General features: G+C 39.6%; 1 protein-coding gene across 2 annotated transcripts; it reads right to left on the bottom strand.

The window, feature by feature from the left end:
• Positions 1 to 2,311: 2,311 nt before the first annotated feature.
• kcnj13 (potassium inwardly rectifying channel subfamily J member 13) lies at positions 2,312 to 15,243 on the bottom strand. 2 transcript variants are annotated; one of them, XM_086215152.1, is made up of 3 exons: positions 15,029 to 15,243; positions 9,131 to 9,706; positions 2,312 to 5,975 (listed from the first exon to the last, which is right to left on the bottom strand). In XM_086215152.1, exons 2-3 carry the CDS (start codon positions 9,645 to 9,647, stop codon positions 5,401 to 5,403), a joined length of 1,092 nt encoding a protein of 363 aa, XP_086071278.1. In that variant the 5' UTR covers positions 9,648 to 9,706; positions 15,029 to 15,243; the 3' UTR covers positions 2,312 to 5,400. The 2 variants fall into 2 exon arrangements, with proteins under 2 accessions (XP_086071278.1, XP_086071277.1); XM_086215151.1 differs by lacking the exon at positions 15,029 to 15,243 and having other exon boundaries at positions 9,131 to 9,781.
• Between the last annotated feature and the right edge of the window lie 6,475 nt (positions 15,244 to 21,718).

Genomic DNA, 21,718 nt, shown 5'->3' with positions numbered 1-21,718 from the left:
CAAATAAATGAAGCACGATATATGGAATCATGTAGCAAAGAACAAATTGTTAAATAACTGTTAATAGGTTTTATATTTTAGATTCCTCGCAGTAGCCACCCTGTGCTTTGTTGGCAGCACTGCAAACCCCTTGGCCTTCTCTCAGTGAGCTTCACGACGTAGTCACCTGAAATGGTTTTCACTTCACAGGTGTGCCTTGTCAGGGTTCATTTGTGGAATTTCTTGCCGTCTTAATAGGGTTGGGACCATCAGTTGTGTGGTGCAGAAGTCAGGTTGGTACAAAGCTGACAGCCTTATTTGACAACAGTGTGAGTTCTTATTATAGCAAGAACCAATCAGCTAAGTAAAAAGAACCAACAGTCCATCATTGCTTTAAGAACTGAAGGTCAGTCAGTCTGGAAAATTGCAAAAACTTGAAATGTGTCCCCAAGAGTTGCAAAAACCATCAAGCGCTACAAGAAAACTGAGTCACATGAGGACTACCCCAGGAAAGGAAGACCAAGAGTCACCTCTGAAGATCAGTTCATCCGAGACACCATCGTCAGAAATTGCAAAGCACGTCAGATTAGAGCCCAGATAAATAAGAGTTGTCGTAGCAGACACATCTCTATATCAACTGTTCAGAGGAGACCGCGCCGATCAGGCCTTTATGGTCAAATAGCTGCTAAGAAACCACCACTAAGGAAAAGCAACACTCAGAAGAGATTTGTTTGGGCCAAGAAACACAAGGAATGGACATCAGACCAGTGGAAATATGCGCTTTGCTCTCATGAGTCCAAATTTGAAATCTTTGGTTTTACCTGCTGTGTCTTTGTGCAACGCAGAAAAGGTGAACAGAAGGTCTCTACATGCATGGTTCCCAACGTGAAGCACAGAGGAGGAGGTGTGATGGTGTGGGGGGGCTTTGCTGGTGACACTGTTGGTGTTTTATTCAAAATTGAAGTCACACTGAACCAGCATGGCTACCACAGCATCCTGCAGTAACATCCCATCCAGTTTTTGATCTTCTTGGATAGACATTGTGTATCAGGTAGGCTATTGTAGATGGTAGTTGGAATGCTGATTGCTACTTAATTGATAATTAATTAATAGATTGGTACGTCATTCATTTGCAGCATATAAACACAATATTTAAAACTGTAGGTATTCAAGCTAAATTTCACACAGGGACCCTCTTCAAAATGACACAAATCAATCAGATATTTTAAAGACAAAACTTAACTGGGCTTTACTTACATTTAAATGATAATTATTTTATTCTGAGCAAAAGCAAGCACGAGCAGTACATCCAATCGCCAACAGGGAGCAGCATAATGCAGCTAGATACACATTAACCGTCCAGTATGCTATCTGTCAACATCTTACTAAGTGCAAAAGGTCATGCTTGAGTTACTTTTCATGGAGTAATAATGGTCTAGCTCACTACCAAGCTTGTTTAGAAAATATTTATTATTTCACGAATGTACACTGTACAAAGGCACTGAAGCATGTGAAACCAAATGAAATCTCACACTTCTCATTCAAATTTTATGGAGCAGGTCCTCTCCTTTCCCTTGCTTGATGACTTATTTTAAACCATATAGATAACACAATTATCCTCTTCACATCAACATCCTTTAAAGGGAAAATAATTCAAATTAAACAAATTTTCACTACAACACATATTCAAAATTTTTGATAAATCTAAAAACTTTAATATTTTTGCTTTGCAGTATGATTCAGGCAATGATTTTTCAAAATAAAGGCATCTAAAAAATCAATCATTAGTTACTACTGAGCCATATCTCATGTATGTCAGTCTAATTTTAAGTAGCTCACTTTAAGACATGGAAGTCTTTGTTCCATTATGATTCAAAGACTAACTTTTGCAGCTTTATATTGACAGTGGAATTATAACCATTTGATGGTAAGTTCTGATTGTCAGCATGTGTTGATTTCTGTTGCTTGACTGATCAGCAATATAATTACCGTTTAATATGGATGACAGTGGTGTCATTTGTTTCTGTTCCCTCCTTGTTGGTATTGTACACACTTCCACTGTACTCTCTCCACCCTCCAGTTCAACATTGAATGATTCAGGTTCAAAACTGATGCATGCCAACTTAAAATTACCTACAGTGCTAAAATCATACATTACATTACATGCATTACATGCACACACACACACACACGTGTGTGTGTGTATATATATATATGTATATATATATATATATGCATATATATATATGTGTGTGTGTATATGTATATATACAAACATACACACATGTACACAAACACACACACACACACACACACACACACACACACACACACACGCACACACACACACACATATATATGCTTGAGTTTAGCACTGTATATGATGGCAATATCCTAACAGTATGTCGCTTAGTGATGCCACTAATTTGGTCCAGATTTGTATTTCTCAGCAATTATCCGAAGGATTTCCAAGGCCCTTTTCTTCCCTTCTGACTTTATAGAGTAGAGGGTAGATGTCAAACCTGAAGTCATGTAGGTGTAGAAGAGCAGGAGTATAGAGTCAGATGCAATGAATACTACCAACGGTGATGGTAGAAGTCATTGCTTTCCAAAGTTAAAATATTTGAGTCTTTTGCTGTCCTACACCATGGAATTTGCAGCCAGGTGTTATTAGGCTCTCTGAAGCATGGGGCCCTGGACAAGGAGAAGCTAATAATTTGACTGACATACCGTATGGCTGGTGATAAGCAAAGAGCCCAGCTGAAGTCAGGTGCGTTATGCAAACACTATATTAGCTTAGTGAGCTCAACAATACAACATCACCATTGCAACATATCATCATGCTTGCTTTGTTTTGCCATCCTCCCCAGTGTGTGTGTTTGCTATTCATTTTTTAGCAAGCTTGCACACTAAATTACAATGCTGACCAATGTGAACACAATTTCCTAACTCAGCTGAACCCTAATATGTGGACATCAAATAATCAGATCAAGCATAAGCAGGTTCACTGTGCATATCAACCTTTATCTTACTTCTGTCTTCAACATGTCATGCAGCAGACCTGTGCATATCTTATTTAAAATACCACAGTAAATATCCCTCATTCAGATGTTCATCTTGCATCATTTTATCTCTTCTCTCTTGAGAGTTGGTGGACCGAGTAAACAATGTTTGGTACAGTATGTATAAGAGAAGGTTACAGTGAGTTTAAAAGCTGAAATGGTGGCCAATTAGATTCAGCCATTGTCCCGTTAAAATGTTAGCACGCTTACAATTCCAGCGCATCACCGCTTTGGCATGGCCAGGTAGGATGGGGCACAAAAGTACACTCAGTGTTGTATCTACCTTACAGACAGCAACTGTTTGTTTCAGTATCTGTTGAAGATAACTTGACTAGAGTGAAAAATATCTGTAAGTTGATCTCCACAGTGTGTTAAAAGGAACTGTAGGCAATGAGACCCTGGAGAGCTCAAAAACACTTTCAACAACATAGAACATTTTAACGTGATATGGTCCCCCACCTGTAACCAGAGTGAAGGCTGGTCAATTAAGTTGGACTTGGAAGGTGATATTGCTGCTCTCTTTAACTTTACCGTGGTTGAGAATCAACAATTGGAAGCTAAATTTCAAAGGCCGTCCCACTCGCCTGTCATCAAACCTGTAACATCTTCTCACTGACCTTTTTTTTTTCAACCACTAGTCTCACTCCATATTGATCCCACCTAGAGGCAGATATTTGTGCCAGCAGGTATTGAATTTGAATCTTGTGTCCAAATTTGTTGTTGAAAAAAAATGTATGCACTATTATCATGGGATTAATACATCCAGGTTTACCATTTTTGACTATGTTTTGTTGTGCAATGTGCAACAGCTTTTTAGAGGCATCAACAAACTTGATTATTCCAAAATCCTGCTATAATCGATGAACTTTTCACATGACTTAATGTTAAAATCCAGTGTTGTTTGCTGATATTTAAATAGAATTTGACATCTGTTTGCCAACTTTTAAAATATGGCTTGATTACTCAATTTATTTAAAAAAAATGGGAATAATTTAAAGCTTATTAATTTGCAGTACATTTAGAGAGAGCATCTGTGTTGATGCAAACATTGTAGAATAGTTCAGAAATTGCTTTAATTTGTTGTATCAACATCTAGACTTGAGAGCAGCATCTGATACTGTTGACCCCAATATTTTCAAAGTGAGGCTATGTACTGGGTTGGTATATGGGAGGGGACTTGGTTCTCATTTTGAAAAACTTCTTTTTGGTTGCTGTTCTCTTTCTGTAATCAAGTGTTGAACCAGGCTTTGATTCTACAGCCAAATTAATCTTCCTATAGTATCTGTTCCCACTTGACCACTTGATATCTGTAACTCCCAGTATAAAACCTTAAGAGACCTCAAAGGGATCGTTCACCCAAAAGTGAAAATGGGGTCGTCATCTACTCACAATCATGACAACTGAAAAATTAGGTGGAATTTTATAGTACATGAAACACTGTTGGAGTTTTCACAGGAAAACACGTCATGATAATCTCCCAAACAACTGAAATGATCAGTGAGCAACTTTTAATCATATAAAAATTACATAATAAAACCATGAAATTCCTCTGTGCTACCCTTCTGAGGTCATCTCTCAAAGTCAAGTGTCCTGAAACCTACATAAGTGTGCCAAGTTGTTTTGAAAAACATCACTGTTATTACTGAGGCTAAAAAATGGCATCATGGCTGAAAACTCCAGGCTACAGTGAGCAGGGAGGCTGAAAACATGGTGGCATGTCAAGGCTTCAGGACAGTTTGATGACTTAAAGTGAGCAGCATGGAGGAATTTTATGGTTTTATTGTCTATGTTCTGTACATTTAAAAGTTGATTACTCTTCACTTCAGTTGTTCGGGAGATTACTACAATGCCTTTCCATGTGAAACACCAGCAGTGTTCTGTGGACTGAAAAAATTTCACGGAACATTCCATCAGCATGAAGGTATGTAAATAATGACTGAATTTTCATTTTTGGGTCAACTATCCCTTTTGATCCTTTCAATTCATAAAAAAGCTTGAATCATTGTTTGTGTCAGTGAGTATCTTACAATATCATAATTGTTAGAGGTAATGGCTAGTCCTACAAAAATAAAACAACATTTGTTTGCATATTGGGTACCTATTCATACAACATTACCAGAAGGGACAGTCCCTTTCTGCCTGGCATTCAAGAAAAACACACACAAAATACTGGCAATACTGAGGGATGGGCTGCCAGACAGGGATCAGGGACTGTTATTTTTCAATTAAAATCAGCAACCACACATTATGATCTACCCGACTGAATAAAGTTCCTGGTGGCAAAAATATCTGCCCAACAGTTACCCTTCCCCTTAATTTTCTCAGAAACTCTGCTTTGTCCTATTGGAACCTCTTATCCTTACTCCATCCTGTCACTGCCATCGCCGTTGATCTGCACCACACAGTCTTTATCAAAAGGTTCTTTTGACTGCATTGTGTCAAAGTGATGATTGCTGACCATGTACCTTCCCCGAGCATCAAGCCCCAAGGCAGGTACAAAATGGCGGTCAAACTGGATTTCTTGGCGCAGGTAGGAGGTCCTCTTCTGGCAGGTGTCACCAGTTCCCTCCTGCGAGGCCAACAGGAACACCACCAGCTCAAAGTGGTTGGACGTCCCCTCACACAGGGTGGGGTAGAGGGGACTCCGGCGGTCTAGGGGATGGTAAAAGGTGAGTGGAAAGATGAAGAAGGGGCAGGGTTGTTGGCCAAGATGGTCCAGGTGGAAGTCCAGAGAGGTTTGGTGCAGAGCCTGACCTTCATGCTCTTCATAGAGTACAGCACTGACTTTCACGTCTACCAATGGTCGTCTTAGCAGGTTGCTAGCTCGTAGCATGAGGCATGTCTGACCCTGGTGCTGGCATACCACTGCCTGGGGACTGAACTGGATGGCTCCTGCTCGCTTCTGAGGACGTGCAATCTTGGCTACAAATGCACCTAAAGGTTAAGACAATGAATGAGAGTTCAGCGTGACTTGACCTTGACATTGTTACATACATAGATGCTTGTCTCCCTGTGTCATGCTGTTACAAGTCATTTCCTTCAATAACATAAGAGGTAAACCCACTAAAAACACAAAAATAATGGACACCAAACCTAAATCTAAATACTGAATTTTTAAACAATTATGTCAAATCATAAATACATTTTTTTTTATCTCTTCCTAAGTGTCCAAAAATTCCTAATGATCTGAAATTATCACAAGTGTCATTGTAATTTTGCCGCCTTCAAATGAATTCACAGAGCCAGCCATCCACATCTACATCTACAGTCACCCACCATGGGCAAACCAAAATTTTGTACATTTTAAATTTGACTGTTCATTGTGTCTCCGATTCCTGACAGTATTTTCTTTAAAGCTGTATCTTTTCTAAACAACCTAGTAATGAGTATTCTGCTCTGCTTTTTCTGTGATATCATGTTTTTAATCAGCTACTTGTGTCACTCAGTGTCTACATGCAGTAGCTCCACAGTCACAGTCATGTTTAGACAAGGGACCAGATGACTGAGGTAAAGCTGGCCAGCCATCAGGATGGAGAGCTGCGTCTGGACAACAGAATGATTAATGACATCATTATGAAAAATGTGAGGTTGCAGGACAATAGATGAGATTGTGAGAAATGAGAGGAATTTCAGAGAGCGTGGAGCTATGTGTTTCATAGACATAGCTGCAGGGAGCTCCTCCAGACCATCAACTATTTTCAGGCTGCTCTGGTATAGACGAATTAATCAGAGCGCAGAAAAACCCAGTGGTGGGCTTGTTGATAGGGTCACCCTGATCACATTACAATAAATGAAGCTTTCTGCAGCAAAGTCTTTGAAATCTTAGCTGTTGGGCTAATGTTACAACCATACTCTACTCAACTAAAATATGAATGCTACACTTTTTTTTTTAACCTTAATTATTCATTAGTTCTGGAAAAATAACGCATGTGAGCAAAAAAAAAAACCTCATTTTTTTTCATAAAAGAGTTGAAAAATCATGTTAATGAGCACTTCATCAACTAAATAAATCCCTCCACCTGATGAGTGTGGCATACCAGCATGATGATTAAACAGCAGGATTATTGCGCAGGTGAGTTTTGGACTGGTCACACTAACAGGACACTCAGATGTGCAGTTTTGTCACACAAAAAGACATCTCAGATGTCAGAGTTTGAGGGAACCTGGAATTGGCTTGCCTACAGCAGGAATATCCACCAGAGCTGTTGCCAGCTTACTGAATCTTAAAACCAGACAATATGTGTAAACATGCCAGTCAAGGACAGCCACATTCAGCTTCTTCCCTTGCAGGAGAATAATCACCCTGACAGCTGTTGCAACAATGGGTTTGACCAGTCAGTGTCTAAGGGAAGCTGATGCGAGAGGTGTCCTCACATTGGTCTTGACTGCAGTTTGTTGTCACAACCAATGATGAGTGGGCAAATGTTCAACTTCAAAAGCACTTTGAAGAGTGCTCTCTTCATGGATCAGTCTAAGGTTATACAGATGGCAGTCACAGCAGGCACATACGGATGCCATTTGGACAAGGGGAGTAAAATGTAACAAACACATACACATACATACATACATATGTATGTGTATGTATGTATATATACATACATACACATACATACATATGTATGTATATATACAATCACATACATACATATGTATGTATGTGTATGTATATATACATACATACACACATATATGTGTATATATATACACATATATGTATGTATGTATATATACATACATACGTATGTATGTGTATGTATGTATATATACATACATACACACATATATGTGTATACACACACACACACACACACACACACACACACACACACACACACACACACATATATATACATTTGCATACATGTGGCATTTTTTTCCCCACAATTTTTCAAGTTTTGCTCATGTGGACCCTGGGCCAACACTGACCCACTCATTAGCACACATTAAAAGGGGCAGATGAATTGCCTGAGGATGTTTAGCCTCACTCCACTAACAAGCCACAGGGTATACACATCTGTGTGCTGTCCTGTGACTGCATGTGGTAGATGGGAAAATATTGTCCAATGGAGGAGAGCAAGATATATCTTTTCTACATTCTCACAGACATATTAAGGGGGTACTTAATTCTGATATCAAACTGCTAACATTATTGAATTCTCTTGTCTTGGTTGATAGTCAATTGTAAAATTAAGTCAGACTATCCCTCACTCTTGTGAAAGAGAGAGAATGTGACTAAGGATAGTTAAGCTCCATTTAAATGCAGAAATATTGACTTTGTATAGACTGGTTGCTGATACTCATAGAACTGCATTTCCTCATAGAATGGGATGCCAAGCTTATTGAGTCATTTATTTTATGGATCACCTCTAACAGCTTTAACATTAGCCTGCTACCTCTCTTGTAGCCTATATGTTTGTTTTTGCAAATAGTCTATTGATTCCCTGCCCAATGGCAAGCTTCTAACCACAACACTGTTCAAGCAAACCAGTCCACACCTATTAGGACATCAACTATTTGTTATTTCTCTGTTGTGGCTGCTTTGAATTTTGTCAGCGTAGGAAAACTGTTCTTAATCAGAAAATATTCCTTCCTCCCTTTTCCTTCTCAAATTCACTTTGAAAACACTTCACCATTTTAAAGATGTTGACTATTCTTTTCTAATAGTAGCTTAAATTGTTAAATGACTTGATTTAGTACCATGCACAAGCTCAGGAAGGTTAAGGTGGATTATGTGGCTAATAATAAATATCGGCAATAACAGAAATTTGATAAGACCACATTGATGTGTAGAATTTTTTAAAAACCGTTTTAGATTATCATTTGTTTGAGAAACAAGAAAGGAAACTATTTTATAAATCATATAAAAAGCCCTTTGTCAAATGAGGCTCCATGGACATGTATACCTATGATTTGTGTTTAAACTTTCCTAAAATATAAGGATTCACAAATTGTCTTTGTCTATGTTTGGGTCATTATGATAGTAGCTCAGGTTTTGGCTCCAGTTTGACACCAAAAATGTCTTATTGTTACACATGTGACATGGAAATGAATGCTGATTGTGGAGAGAAGGGTTTAGGAAATGAGTGCACCTGTGATGAATGCCTCCAGCATGAGCCCCAGCAGCATCTGTACTGCCAGCAGGGCTATGGCACTTGGACAGTCCCCACTAGGGAACATGGTACCGTAGCCGATGGTGAGTTGTGTCTCCAGGGAAAAGGAAAAGGCAGCAGTGAAACTGGTAATGTGCTTCACACAAACCACATGCCCCTGTGGGGGGGCATCATGATCTTGCACATCCAGGTCTCCATTGAGGTGGGCCAGCAAGTACCATAGACAGGCAAACAGCAACCAGTGGGCCAGGAAGGACGCACAGAAGGCCAACAGGACCCATCTCCAGCGAAGACTCACCAGCAGTCCCCAAAGGTCCTGCAGGGCTAGCAGCCAGGCTCGACTTGCTGCCTCACGCCATGAGCCTGGGGGGCACAGAGGCGGAAGGAGGGCACAGTGTCCGTCCTTGGTGACCAGGCGCTGGCGGGCTGCTGAGGACAGTAGAGGAGAGGACGAGGCCTTGCCACCCAGAACACTGCTGCTGGATTTGGTTGTCATAGTTAGAGGGGGATCCTGCACAGGGAAGCGTATGATCCTGGTTCTGTGTGAAGATGATCCTGAAATTAAATGATAAGACATTAGTGGCCCTATTTAAGCAATCTGGGACATCAGGCAGATGATGAATAACGCAACGTGCGCACCATGTTTCGAGGAATGTTAAGCCTCATTTTAGTATTTAGAGGGAACGTAATGGGAGCACAAACCACGACACATGGCATGGAGGCTGTCGTTTGACACATAATTATTTATAGGTGTGTTTCAGGTGTGACATCACTCAAACCAGAGTGCCTTGTGTCACTTCCTTTAAAGCCCAGGTTGCACCAGGACTTGGAGTGTTGCTATTTCGGTGGCACAGGCATCCGAGAGAAATGAATGCTTCTCATCTGGAGACACAGACCTCCTCATGCATAGATGATTGCGTGTGCACACAACTCATATTAATATACAGGAGCAGCAGGCATCCACCAAAGCTGCTGGAGGTGAAACAGGCCTGGGAATAGGTGGCAACAAATGTTTCTACATCGTTGGGCATCAATATAACCACATCTGTTCATCTGATTGATGCACCCTTTAAATAACCCTTCAAACGAAACACCACTAACCAAAGACCAGCTCCTTCTTGGTCGATGACACAAAACTTTTCTGGTTTCCTAAAATAGCCTTGCGCCATGGTTGTGCCAGACCACACCTCATTAAGATATCTAAGCACCTGTCGGACCATTACAAATTCATGTGCTAATTAAAGAGTGAGGGCTCTTGGTGTGAAAAAGTCATATGTGTTGGCTTGAAATTAACAATGACTCTTGAGCTTGACAAAGCACCAGCTTGCACCATGCTTAAAAAGGGCCCTAGGTCTACAAAAATGTAAAACATTATGGAAAGGGTCAACATATTTATACAATTAACATGTTGATGATGAAATGAGAAGAATGAATAAAACTTATAGTGACATGAATACTGTCACTAGCAGGAAGGAGTTTAGTTGAATAAAAGCTATTTAAAAGCTGCCTTCTTTTCAAATGTACCTTCTTGTTTCTTCAGTCTATGTTACCGGTAAATAATTCAGACTCTGTAATCCAACCTTTTCACTAGCACATGGTCTAATATTTTCCTTGGAATGAACAGCATTGTACCCCTTGAATAAACCAAGTAACTAAAAGGGAGCTTTAGATTTTTTTGGATACGTAATTGTTACCTCTTTAAGGGACTCTTACTGCGATTTATCAGTTTATCTAACTATTTAATGGAATATATGCCAATAAAGGCACTTGTCTAAAGTCCTTTTCCTCCTTAAAAGCAAACAGAGCACTTCATAACATTGCTTAATTCACCCATTCGCACAAAAACACACTGATGGTGGAAGCTGCCATGTAAGGCACCAAACAGCTCTCCAAGAACATTTAGTAGTTCACAGTATTGGTGAAGGATTGTCTGGTGAGATCATATATCTCACAAGTTCAAGAGTTGAACCCTGCATCAAGCATAAACCCAAATTTGCTTTTTTCATTCTTCCTAAACTTAAAGCAATAATCCTACCTGTATATGTTATAAATTGTAACCAGACCTTTCAATTGCAGCCCAGTAAGGCTAAAATCAAGTTGTAAATAAGAATATGTACCCTTTCATTTTTACATAGATGAAATGGTTGTCATTCTCAAAGCCAGCTTACTTACAAAAAGAAGTACCTGACCTCCAGAGGGTGTTATCAGAGCTTTACACTACACTTACACTTTACACTCATTTATTTTCCATGGATTTCATTTGCAGTGTTCCCCTCAGCGTGCGATCCAAAGGTCCCTTAAATTCAAAGGCAAAGCTGAATCTAAAGCTTTGTTGTATATATTATTAAATAGGATGTGAGTGCACAGGAACTCTGACGAGCAGATGTATGTGAAGGCAGGCCTGACAGGCCGACAGCTAGAGCCCTGTCCTCTCCAGAGTTTCTATTTCTATGTCAATATTGTTGCCAGGAGATTAGAGCTGGTCCCAGCTGGGAATCTGTCTGAGGAACACAGCGACATGCAGAGTAGGAATGCGTCTTTCATCTGCAGGGAGCTTTAAACTTATTGCACTGCATGGCCCTAAACTTGTCTTGTTCACCAATTACAATGTACATTAAACACTATTTTATGCATCTATCTGCTGTGTACTTGCAAATTCCTTTCAAAGATTTCATATATTTGAGTTTGGAGTCACAACAATAACTAATACAATTACAAATGATAAATTAATAAACTTTAAGTTTTCCCAAGCATTTTTCTTCTGATTTAAAATAACATACTTGTGACTGTTCTGCACTCTGTACACATAGCAGTAGTAGCGTTAGTAGTAGGAGTCTTGGGACATGAAGCAACCAGGATGCACCCTGGGACGTATCTGTGATTTAAGGTGAAGAAATAGGGTAGCAGTGTGTAAATGAGGGAGCACCAGCCTGATAACATTAAGTAAGCTGGTCACATGGAAGCCATGTGCTGGCTAAGGCTTTACAATGCAGTCAGTCAGAACTGTGCCCACCAGCCGTCAAAAGATCCAAAAAATACAAGAGGCAACCCCACGTGATGCTTCCCCGGATAATGAGTATATAGGTATACAGCATGTGTATGAGTTGGTGATATGAGGAACGTTTGTCATATGGTAGTTTAGAACCAAACACAGACTACCATTTGTGGAATGTTCTTACGCTATATCAGGTACAAATGATGTCTTGAGCTCACTAAGATGTTTTTTTTTGTTTTTTGTTTTTTTTAAGTCAATCAGTACAACATCTGTCTCACACTTCAACATGGGTGGCGGCATTGCTGCCTTAAACATTTCCCCTCAATGTAATTTATTTGCCAACTCCTGTATTAGCTACAAAAGAAACAAACAAAACATTTTAAAGAAAGTAGTATTACTTATTATTATATATTATTTTAATGTAGTTCAATATTTGTGGTAATGCAATAATTCTTTTCATAACAAATTCTTTTGGTCACGATTAAGGTGGTGCAAATCAGATGTGTATCTGTATGGAACTCGGCCTGATCTATCCAGACCAAGCTTTCTACATGTGCTGCAACATTAATGTTTTGTTTGACTCTTAATGCTCTCATACTTTTCCCTGCTGTAGAAACTGAAGAACAGTTGCCCCACTTATTATTCAGGCAGTCTGATGCTTCACTTCAACAATTTTTTTTGTACGTATGTGAGTCAACCCTAAGTCTGTTTATTACAATGAGAACTTCTGTGATGACTCTTTGCAAATCCCTTGGTTGTTTTCACCCTGTGTATATATGGGAAAAAAAGAACTTTTTTTTGTGGCCCTGCCCTGGTGCCCTGGTGCCCTGTGCTGTCAATCCCATTCTTTGTGTGGAGGCACTAAACCTAAACTAATAAACTGCTAACACTAAAGCTAACAAACTGATAACTCTTTGAGTCAAACAAAAACCTCATTCATTGTCATTGTACAAAAGGATACCCATCCTGACAGCCACTTCCCTGTTTACTTTGTCAAAATGCTGTATTGTATATTATGTGTAATAGAATATCTTTTAATATAGGACTGAAAAATAAAAATTACATTTTTTCACAAATGTCATTTTGTAATGCTGCTGCTGTAATATTTTATGATAGGTTTGGGTGATTTAACAGATAGGGATGTGAAGCTGTGAGAAGACCATGTTGACTGATCTCAACACAAGAGGAGGAAATCAAAATTTGTGGTATTCACAACACTACATCCCCCCTCCTTTGAAAAGAACTAGACCATGGCAAAAACAGAAGTAGCTGTCAAAAATGTCTCCCAAAGACTGACTCAAAACAGCAGAGCAGCCAGAAATTCAGTACAATGAGCTGGACACTCTTGGGGAACTGCACTTCTATGCTCACATTAATTGAATTGGTTGTCACTTTAAACATAGAACTTCTCGCCAATTTGTTTGTGAATACTACTACCTTGTTTGTTTGTGAATACTACTACCTTGTTTGTTTGTGAATACTACTACCTTGTTTGTTTGTGAATACTACGACCTTGTTTGGTAAACCACTATCAATATGAGACTAAGAGATGCTTTTCAAGTAAAACCTACCGTACTGAATGAATGAGTTATTTTGAATGAAATGAGAACTTTAAAAGCGAGAGATGGAAAGTTTTCTTCTTTCAGCAGCCACATATTGTTGCTGTTCACATTCTGAAGAGAAATTAAATTAGAACTGTAATGACAATGAATAAAATGTTTTTTTTTAGTTTAATTAATTGTTCTGATATAATGTAAAGCACTTAGTAAGCTTACCATGACATTCAGTTTCTTTTGAAGAACAGTGTATGGTATATTTTCACTTTCTAGAAATAGATTCATTGTCATTGCAAACTAATGATGAATCATGTTGATATGTCCCCCACATTTTTAATTCATAAATACTAAACAGGTTTTCTTGTTTGTTGAAGGAAATCACCATTTTCATTAAATTCACTTCCAGCATTTTATCCAACTCAGCATGATCTGTATCCTGTTTGGAGTTTTGTTAAGACCACTTATTCACATGTGATGGCCTTTAGAGAAAGATGGTGATTTTAATTAACAATAGAAATAGTTAGAGTTGCCTTTTTCAGGTTTCAAACAAGCCCATCATTTGCCTGATACAGAATTTTCTTAGTTGCCGTATAGCTGCCATGAATGGGTCATAGGCAGCAAATCAGTTTAATCAAATCAGATATAAGAAAGAACTTATTAACTGAAACTAAATAGCATTTAATCTTTTTTGTCAGTATATGGTAATGAAGTGTAATAAATTAAACTAGCGTGTTTCTGGTTTTGTACTTCAACTGTAGAACACTGCAAACAAACAGCATTTTGTGTAACTCCTCTAATCATTTTTAAGTGCTTCAGGCTGGTGGAACATTTAGACTAACTGTAATCATCTAGTAATGACAACTACACATGACTGTGGCTTGTCAGCAGTTTCCCTCCTTGTGTGTAACCTATGCTTAAGTACAAGTCCGATGAGCAAATTTAGCAGAAATGTACTCTTATCGCAGAATGGGCACTGCAGCTGTTATTCACTTTGTGTTCACAACAAGTTTCTCACAGAGTGAAAAAAAAATGGTTGGTGTTTTGACTTTCAAATGCCCTTGTGTCCATGCTTATCTACAACTAGGTTTCCAAAATCAGTTGACCAATTTAGTGCATCTAACGTAAAGTTTCTTTGAAAAAGTAATTTCTTCTATTTCTTCATTTATTGTAATTAAAAAGTATTTAAGTTTTAGAACTGATATTGGTTCATTTGTATAATGATGACAAAAATTCATCTAAATAGGTTAACAGATTAACAGACTGATCAGATCACATTTTATCTCCTAGTCAATGTCCTGCAGCAGCATAACTGGAGTTTGTACTCACCTAGAGGAGCAGTCAAGGCTAAAGAGGGGCCCTCTGACCTTTTCACCTAAGAGTTGGTTTTAGGTCTACCAAGTGAGCAAGGGGCCGAGGCAGATGAAAAATGTGCCACTAGTTCCTTATAGAGAACGAAGTGTAAAATCCCGGAGGAATCCTGAGCAGAATAAGCATGTGACCCCAGAGAGGTTTTCTTGGTCTAGGAGGCCGTACTTAGCCCAGTGCTCTCTGCTCCGATCTGCAACTTCCAGCTCCGGGGCGAGGATGATTCAATTGGTCACATTACTCTGCATGGAGCCTATTAGTGTTCCCGGAAGACAGAAGACAGAGGGAGGGGAGAGAAGAACAACACCTTGTCACAGTTCATTCAAAGAGCTGCTTGTTGGTGGTTGCTGTCCTGCAGTTGCTGCTGAGAAAAATTGGCTTTGCAGTATGTGCATATATATATATATATATATATATATATATATATATATATATATATATATATATATATGCACACACATACCTATATACATATATATATATATAGTAGCAAGTATATATATATATATATATATATATATATATATATATACAGTATATATACGTAGCTATCTAGCTTTCTATATATATTTTCATATGTGTGTGTGATTAACATTTTGTTTGCACACATAAATTTCATATATATATATATACTTGCTACTATAGTACTATAGCTTGCTACTATATATATGTATATAGGTATGTGTGCATATATATATATATATATATATATATATATATATATATATATATTCTTGACATTGAGTAGATGCTTGGTGTCTTAAATCTTCAATCTTATCCAGTCTATTTTTTTTATGTAATCTTCAGTGAGTTTGACCAATGCTTAGCAGCACAGCAGGAATAAATATCCAAGGTATTTCTTCTAATTTACAAACAACCTCATTCATTTACAGGGACACTGTTACTCCTGCACTGTGTGACCCTACAATAGTTGACATATTAACCAAGAATTTTCTTTGCTGGTGACTAAAGAATAGTAGTGCCACATGATAGGAGGTTAAATATCAAGATAGTTTTTGACCCTTGAGCTGTAGAAAATCAGTTAGTTGTTGTTCTGTCCATCCAGCAATTCACAGTGACCTATGCATGTTATATATATTTCTCAGATGATTCTTCTTCCACACATAGTTATACTTTAAAAGTATAACTATGTGTGGAGTTATACCTGAGTCCTCATGAGTTGTATTAGATACCACAACAACAGGTGAGATGATGAAACATGTATGCATGGTTCTAAAAGCCATGGATATGTGTAATCCCTACAGAACCAAAAGTTTATTTTGTATTCTATTTCTAGGCATGTCAACTTTACACCACTGTAACAGTTCATAGCATGTTTTAAGGTGTTGTCAATTAGCAAAATGTATTGATTTACACAATTCCTTAAAAAAAATCATTGCTGGAAAAAAATGATGACTATAATCGATGACTTGTCAACTGATGTCTTGTTAATACATCCATAATGGTATGTCAAAACAAACATATCATTCTGGTTTGGAGCTCACCTATGGCATGACGTGTATGACCAGTTGGCCCATTCAGTTGAACCAACGTAGTTGTTCATGATAGCAGAACTGTAGTTCTTATAGTTGTGTAACTCAAATCAAGGTGTTTGAGGATTCTTGAGATGACAAGGCAGAATCTAGATCATGTGCCTGACAGACGTAACTGAGCAACTTAGTTGTTGTTGAAAGTCATTTGTCACTAGCTTAAATTTAAATATATGTGCTGGATCTTTCTGCAATCTTGAGTCGCAAACAAGTAATGCCATAGAGAAAATACCTCTTTGTTAGTTTCATTACTTCAGGACTCCTAATTGGGAGTACCTGAGAGGCAAAATAGTTAAATTTGTCAAACTCACAATTGAAATGTGTCTCTGCTGTCTCCCACGACAAATTTCTGAATTTCCCATCTACCATTTCAACCTACCCTGGTCTATTTGACTATAATGGTCATCTGCTTTTACTCCTGTCAAACAGTTATGAAAAATATTTTTTCGGTTGATGGAAACCTTGACATAATGTATGTAGTAGCTTGCAGCCATGTTATTGTGATGACCTGACTCAAATTTGGCTGTTTGCATATGTTCTAACAGACATCAAAGAACATGTTAGTGCTGATTATACTAGTTACTCTTAGATTTGAACAACACTACCACTCCAAAGACAAGTTAGCATCTTTGTGAGGCCACCCTATGTCACAGTGGTGCTTAGCTAATATCTACCTGTACATATACTAAGAAAACCACCACATCTTTGCATTTGTTGTTGCCGTGCAGAAGCTGGTTAATTGTCTCTTCACACAAACAACTGTCAGAAAATTCAGTCACAAATCATACATTATGTAAAATGTGTGGCTGAGATGAAAATGAATGCAGAGATCAACTCTAGATTCTATGTGAGGAAGGATGCCATGAAAGTTTACTATAAGTAAAGCTAAAGATCTTGATTACCCCCTGGTGGCTAATTGCAGTACTACTGATATATTTCACACCCTCATTTATGGCAATGGATGGGTGGCACGGTGGTGCAGTGGTCAGCACTGTCGCCCGACAGCAAGAAGGTTCTGAGTTTGAGCCCCGACTCATGTACGGGATCCTTCTGTGTGGAGTCTGCATGTTCTCCCTGTGCCTGTGTGGGTTCTCTCTGGGTAGTCTGGTTTCCTACCACAGTCCAAAGACATGCAAGAGGCGAGAAGGTCATTTGGATACTCTAAATTGAACGTAGGTATGGCTGTGAGTGTAAAAGGTTGTCTGTCTATATGTGTTGGCTCCAGACCCCTCAGCGACCCTTAACAGGATAAGTGGGATGGACTATTGTGGATGGGATGTGGGCAACAACAAAATCACTACCAAGGTTCCAAATGTAACATCATAATCTAAAGGACAGACTGATTTAAAAATAAAGCTTTTATGTCAGTGCTCCTCATGGGCTTGAACCAAATAAACGAAAACTTTTGAAAACATTTTCACTCGCACCAAAATCAAGATCAACTTCAAATTCTCAACTAATGAGAATAAATCTTATTCATAGGTTAAGAATGTCAAAGTCTTTTATTTGTTTATACAATTTTTTAGATTAGTGGATGATAACCAGATCTTATAATCAGTTGTTGCATTCACCTTACATATTTGAAACTGTGGCAGCTTTTCCCTTCATTCTCTCTCATTAGTCTGAAGAGTGAGAATGGCTCATTCACCTACTGCTGGGAATTGTGTTACCCTTCACTTTCCTATTGTTCCCCACTCTCCTTTACAGCCCCCCTTCTCTCTGTATTCTTGTCTCGCTCATGTACTTTTTCTTCTTGCAGCAACTGAGTTGCCTGAAAGAGTTGCTTGGACTAACTGCCTCTTAGTCCATTAACGGAGAGAATAAAATGTTTTCGCAGCTCTTCGGGAGCGGAAAAAATGAATCACATTGTTGGGAATGTCATGAGGTCATCTCAAAACATGCTGCTTTGAATAATCATGTGTTGAAGAAAAATTAAATAGTTGTTGAAAAGAGTAATTAAACAGTTTGTTGTTTGTTTACTCACACCAGTTACAAGGAACAAGATGCATTTATCTCAGACAAGAGAGAAGATATTGCATACCTGATTTAGTGCCCAGCTGATTTCCATTGGTAGTCCCGAGTTGGTGAAACAAGAAAACACAGACAGAAACCAAAGCAAATGAATGAACGACCAGGTATGTGCAGACACACACTAACACAAAGAAACACTCAAAAAAGACACAAAAATCACATACTGTATACTGTTTATCTCAAGTTCTAATAACAAGTTGTCAGATTTAAAATTATTGCTAATTAAAATTAATAAAATTCCCTGATTACTTAAAATCCATGTTTTACATTCACAAGAGAAGATATGGAAGTCCATCCATCCATCCATCCATTGTCTTCTGCTTATTCTTATTAAGGGTCGCGGGGGGGGGGGGGGCTGGAGCCTATCCCAGTGTCAACGGGCGAGAGGTTGGGTTCACCCTGGACAGGTCGCCAGTCCATCGCAGGGCCAACACATAGAGACAGACAACCATTCACACTCACAGTCACACCTACGGTCAATTTAGAGTATCAATCAGCCTCGTCCCCTCTTGATGTCTTTGGACTGTGGGAAGAAGCCGGAGTACCAGAGAGAACCCACACAGGAACAGGGAGAACATGGAGACTCCACACAGGTGAGTGTATGAGGGTGTATGAATGGTTGTTTGTCTGTATGTGTTGGCCCGGCGATGGACTGGAGACCTGTTCAGGGTGTACCCCACCTCTCGCACGTAGCCGCTGGGATAGGGTCCAGCCCCCCCGTGACCCTTAATAAGAATAAGCAGAAGAAAATGGATGGATGGAAAACATGGTTCATTGGTTTGCTGTGAGTGTATTTAGGTTGCTGTGACTGCGCATGACTGAATACATGGTAGCACTCTGAGACAGACTCGTGTATCATGCCACCCTATTTACAAGCCTTAGCCCAAAGGTTTTTATTTTGATATACCAGTGTTGTTTTATCCTTTACACAATGTTTTAATAACACTTTAAAGGTGCCATAGAGAGGTTGAACGGGGTATTAATTCCTGTTCTGTGGTGTGATATGTAACCCCACAAAAAATGGTTGGTCTGTAATGGCTCAGAACCTTCCTAAAAGGCTCTCTGAAACCGCTATGTTACCATGTTGGGTTTAGAATGCGTCGTTTGTCCCTATTGCTGCCTCACACTTCGTGTGTATTCACCACAACTGGGGGACGTTGAATAAACACAAAAAAACACGACAGTGAGATTTTGGCAACAAAATGCCATTGCTTGGCTTCTGGATTACAACAGGTATGGAATTATAGGGCAGTTTATCAAATTAAATATAGACTCAGAAACTAAAACTAAAAACAGCAAGAGCTAATAATAACAAGTGCAAATAGAGAATAAATAGACAAATAGATGAAACAAAATGGAGACAACAGAATAAACAGTATCTGTATTGCACAAATAGGAGGTGATTAATAAATAAAAGAAATATATTGCACAGTAATGTATTGTCCATATTCAAAATATGCCCTGAGAAAGAAGTGGCCCTGAAAGCCATTCTGATATTGTCCATGGGTGGGTGGGGCGGTGGGGTTATTTTGCATTTAGCAGTCTGATGGCAAGGGGGAAGTAACTGTTCCTGAGTCTGGCTGTTCTGTAGCGGATGCTGCGGAACCTTCTGCCAGACGCCAGGCGGGAGAACAGTCCATGCTGGGGGTGGGTGGGGTCAGAGAGGATCCGGTGGGCTCTGATAGGCAGCGGTTGTCTGCTATGTCCCAGATGAGGGGGAGCGGGGTCCCGATGATCTTTTCCGCCGTCCTCACCACTCTCTGCAGAGACTTCCAGTCTGAGGCCCTGCAGCTCCTAGACCAGACGGAGATGCAGCTGGTCAGCAGGCTCTTGATTGCCCCTCTGTAGAAGGTGGTTAGGATGGGAGGGGGAGGGAGGCTCTTCTCATCTGTCGCAGGAAGTGCAGGCGCTGCTGTGCCTTCTTCGCCAGGGAGGAGGTGTGGAGTGACCAGCTGAGGTTGTCGGTGATATGCACCCCCAGGTATTTGGTTGTGCTCATGACTTCCACATCTGTGTCGTTGATGTGGAGGGGCGTGTGTCTTGGTCTGGATCTCCTGAAGTCTATGATGATCTCTTTGGTTTTGTCGACATTCAGGGCCAGGTTGTTCACCTTACACCAGTCCACAAGATGTTGCACTTCCTCCCTGTAAGCCAGTTCGTTGTTGTCCTGAATGAGGCCCACAACTGTTGTGTCGTCCGCGTACTTCAGGATGTGGTTGCTGCTGTACCTGAGGTGACAGTCGTGGGTCATCAGGGTGAACAACAGTGGGCTCGGAACACATCCCTGGGGAGAGCCGGTGTTCAGGGAGATGACACTGGATGTGTTGTTACCCACTCGGACAGACTGGGTTCTGTCGGTGAGGAAGTCCAACAGCCAGTTGCACAGGGAGGTCTTGAAGCCCAGGGGCTCCACTTTGCATACCAGGTCCTGGGGGATGATCATGTTGAAAGCTGAGCTGAAGTCCAGGAACAGCATCCGTATGTGGGTGTTCTTCTCCTCCAGGTGCTCCAGGCTCAGGTGGAGAGCAGTGGAGATGGCATCCTCAGTGGAGCGGTTAGGCTGGTATGCAAACTGGAATGGGTCGAATGATGAGGGGAGTATGGAGATGATGTGGTCCTTAACCACCTTCTCGAAGCACTTCATGATTGTGGATGTGAGTGCAACGGGACGACTCACATCCACAATCATGAAGTGCTTCAAGAGGGTGGTTAAGGACCACATCATCATCTAAATGTATTTGACATTTCAAAAGCAAATTTAAAAATGTCAAAAGTTAGTGGAGTCAGAACTTAAAATGAAGGCCTGAAAAAGGATACTGTGAATATAGTCATGACGGGCCAACAATTACAATCCCTACTCCAGCAAACTTTGCCCAGTCTGCAGCGTGCCAACCACACTAGAAGACAAAGAAGTGTTTGCCAGAAGGGTGATTCATTCAATAAATAGCTTTCAATCAACTTGTGTTTTAGGTTCAGGGAATAGGTTTTACTGTTTTTTGCAATTCAGAAAAACTTTAAATGCCAATTAAGGTAGTATATCATACCTATCAAAACACTATGAATCCAATTT

The sequence above is a fragment of the Aulostomus chinensis genome, chromosome 10 (assembly GCF_037954235.1).
Source record: "Aulostomus chinensis isolate RoL2024-O1b breed Wild chromosome 10, RoL_Achi_v1.0, whole genome shotgun sequence".
Taxonomy (NCBI): domain Eukaryota; kingdom Metazoa; phylum Chordata; class Actinopteri; order Syngnathiformes; family Aulostomidae; genus Aulostomus; species Aulostomus chinensis.
Note: the sequence above shows the minus strand (reverse complement) of the source record. Positions and strands in the feature narration are given on the sequence as shown.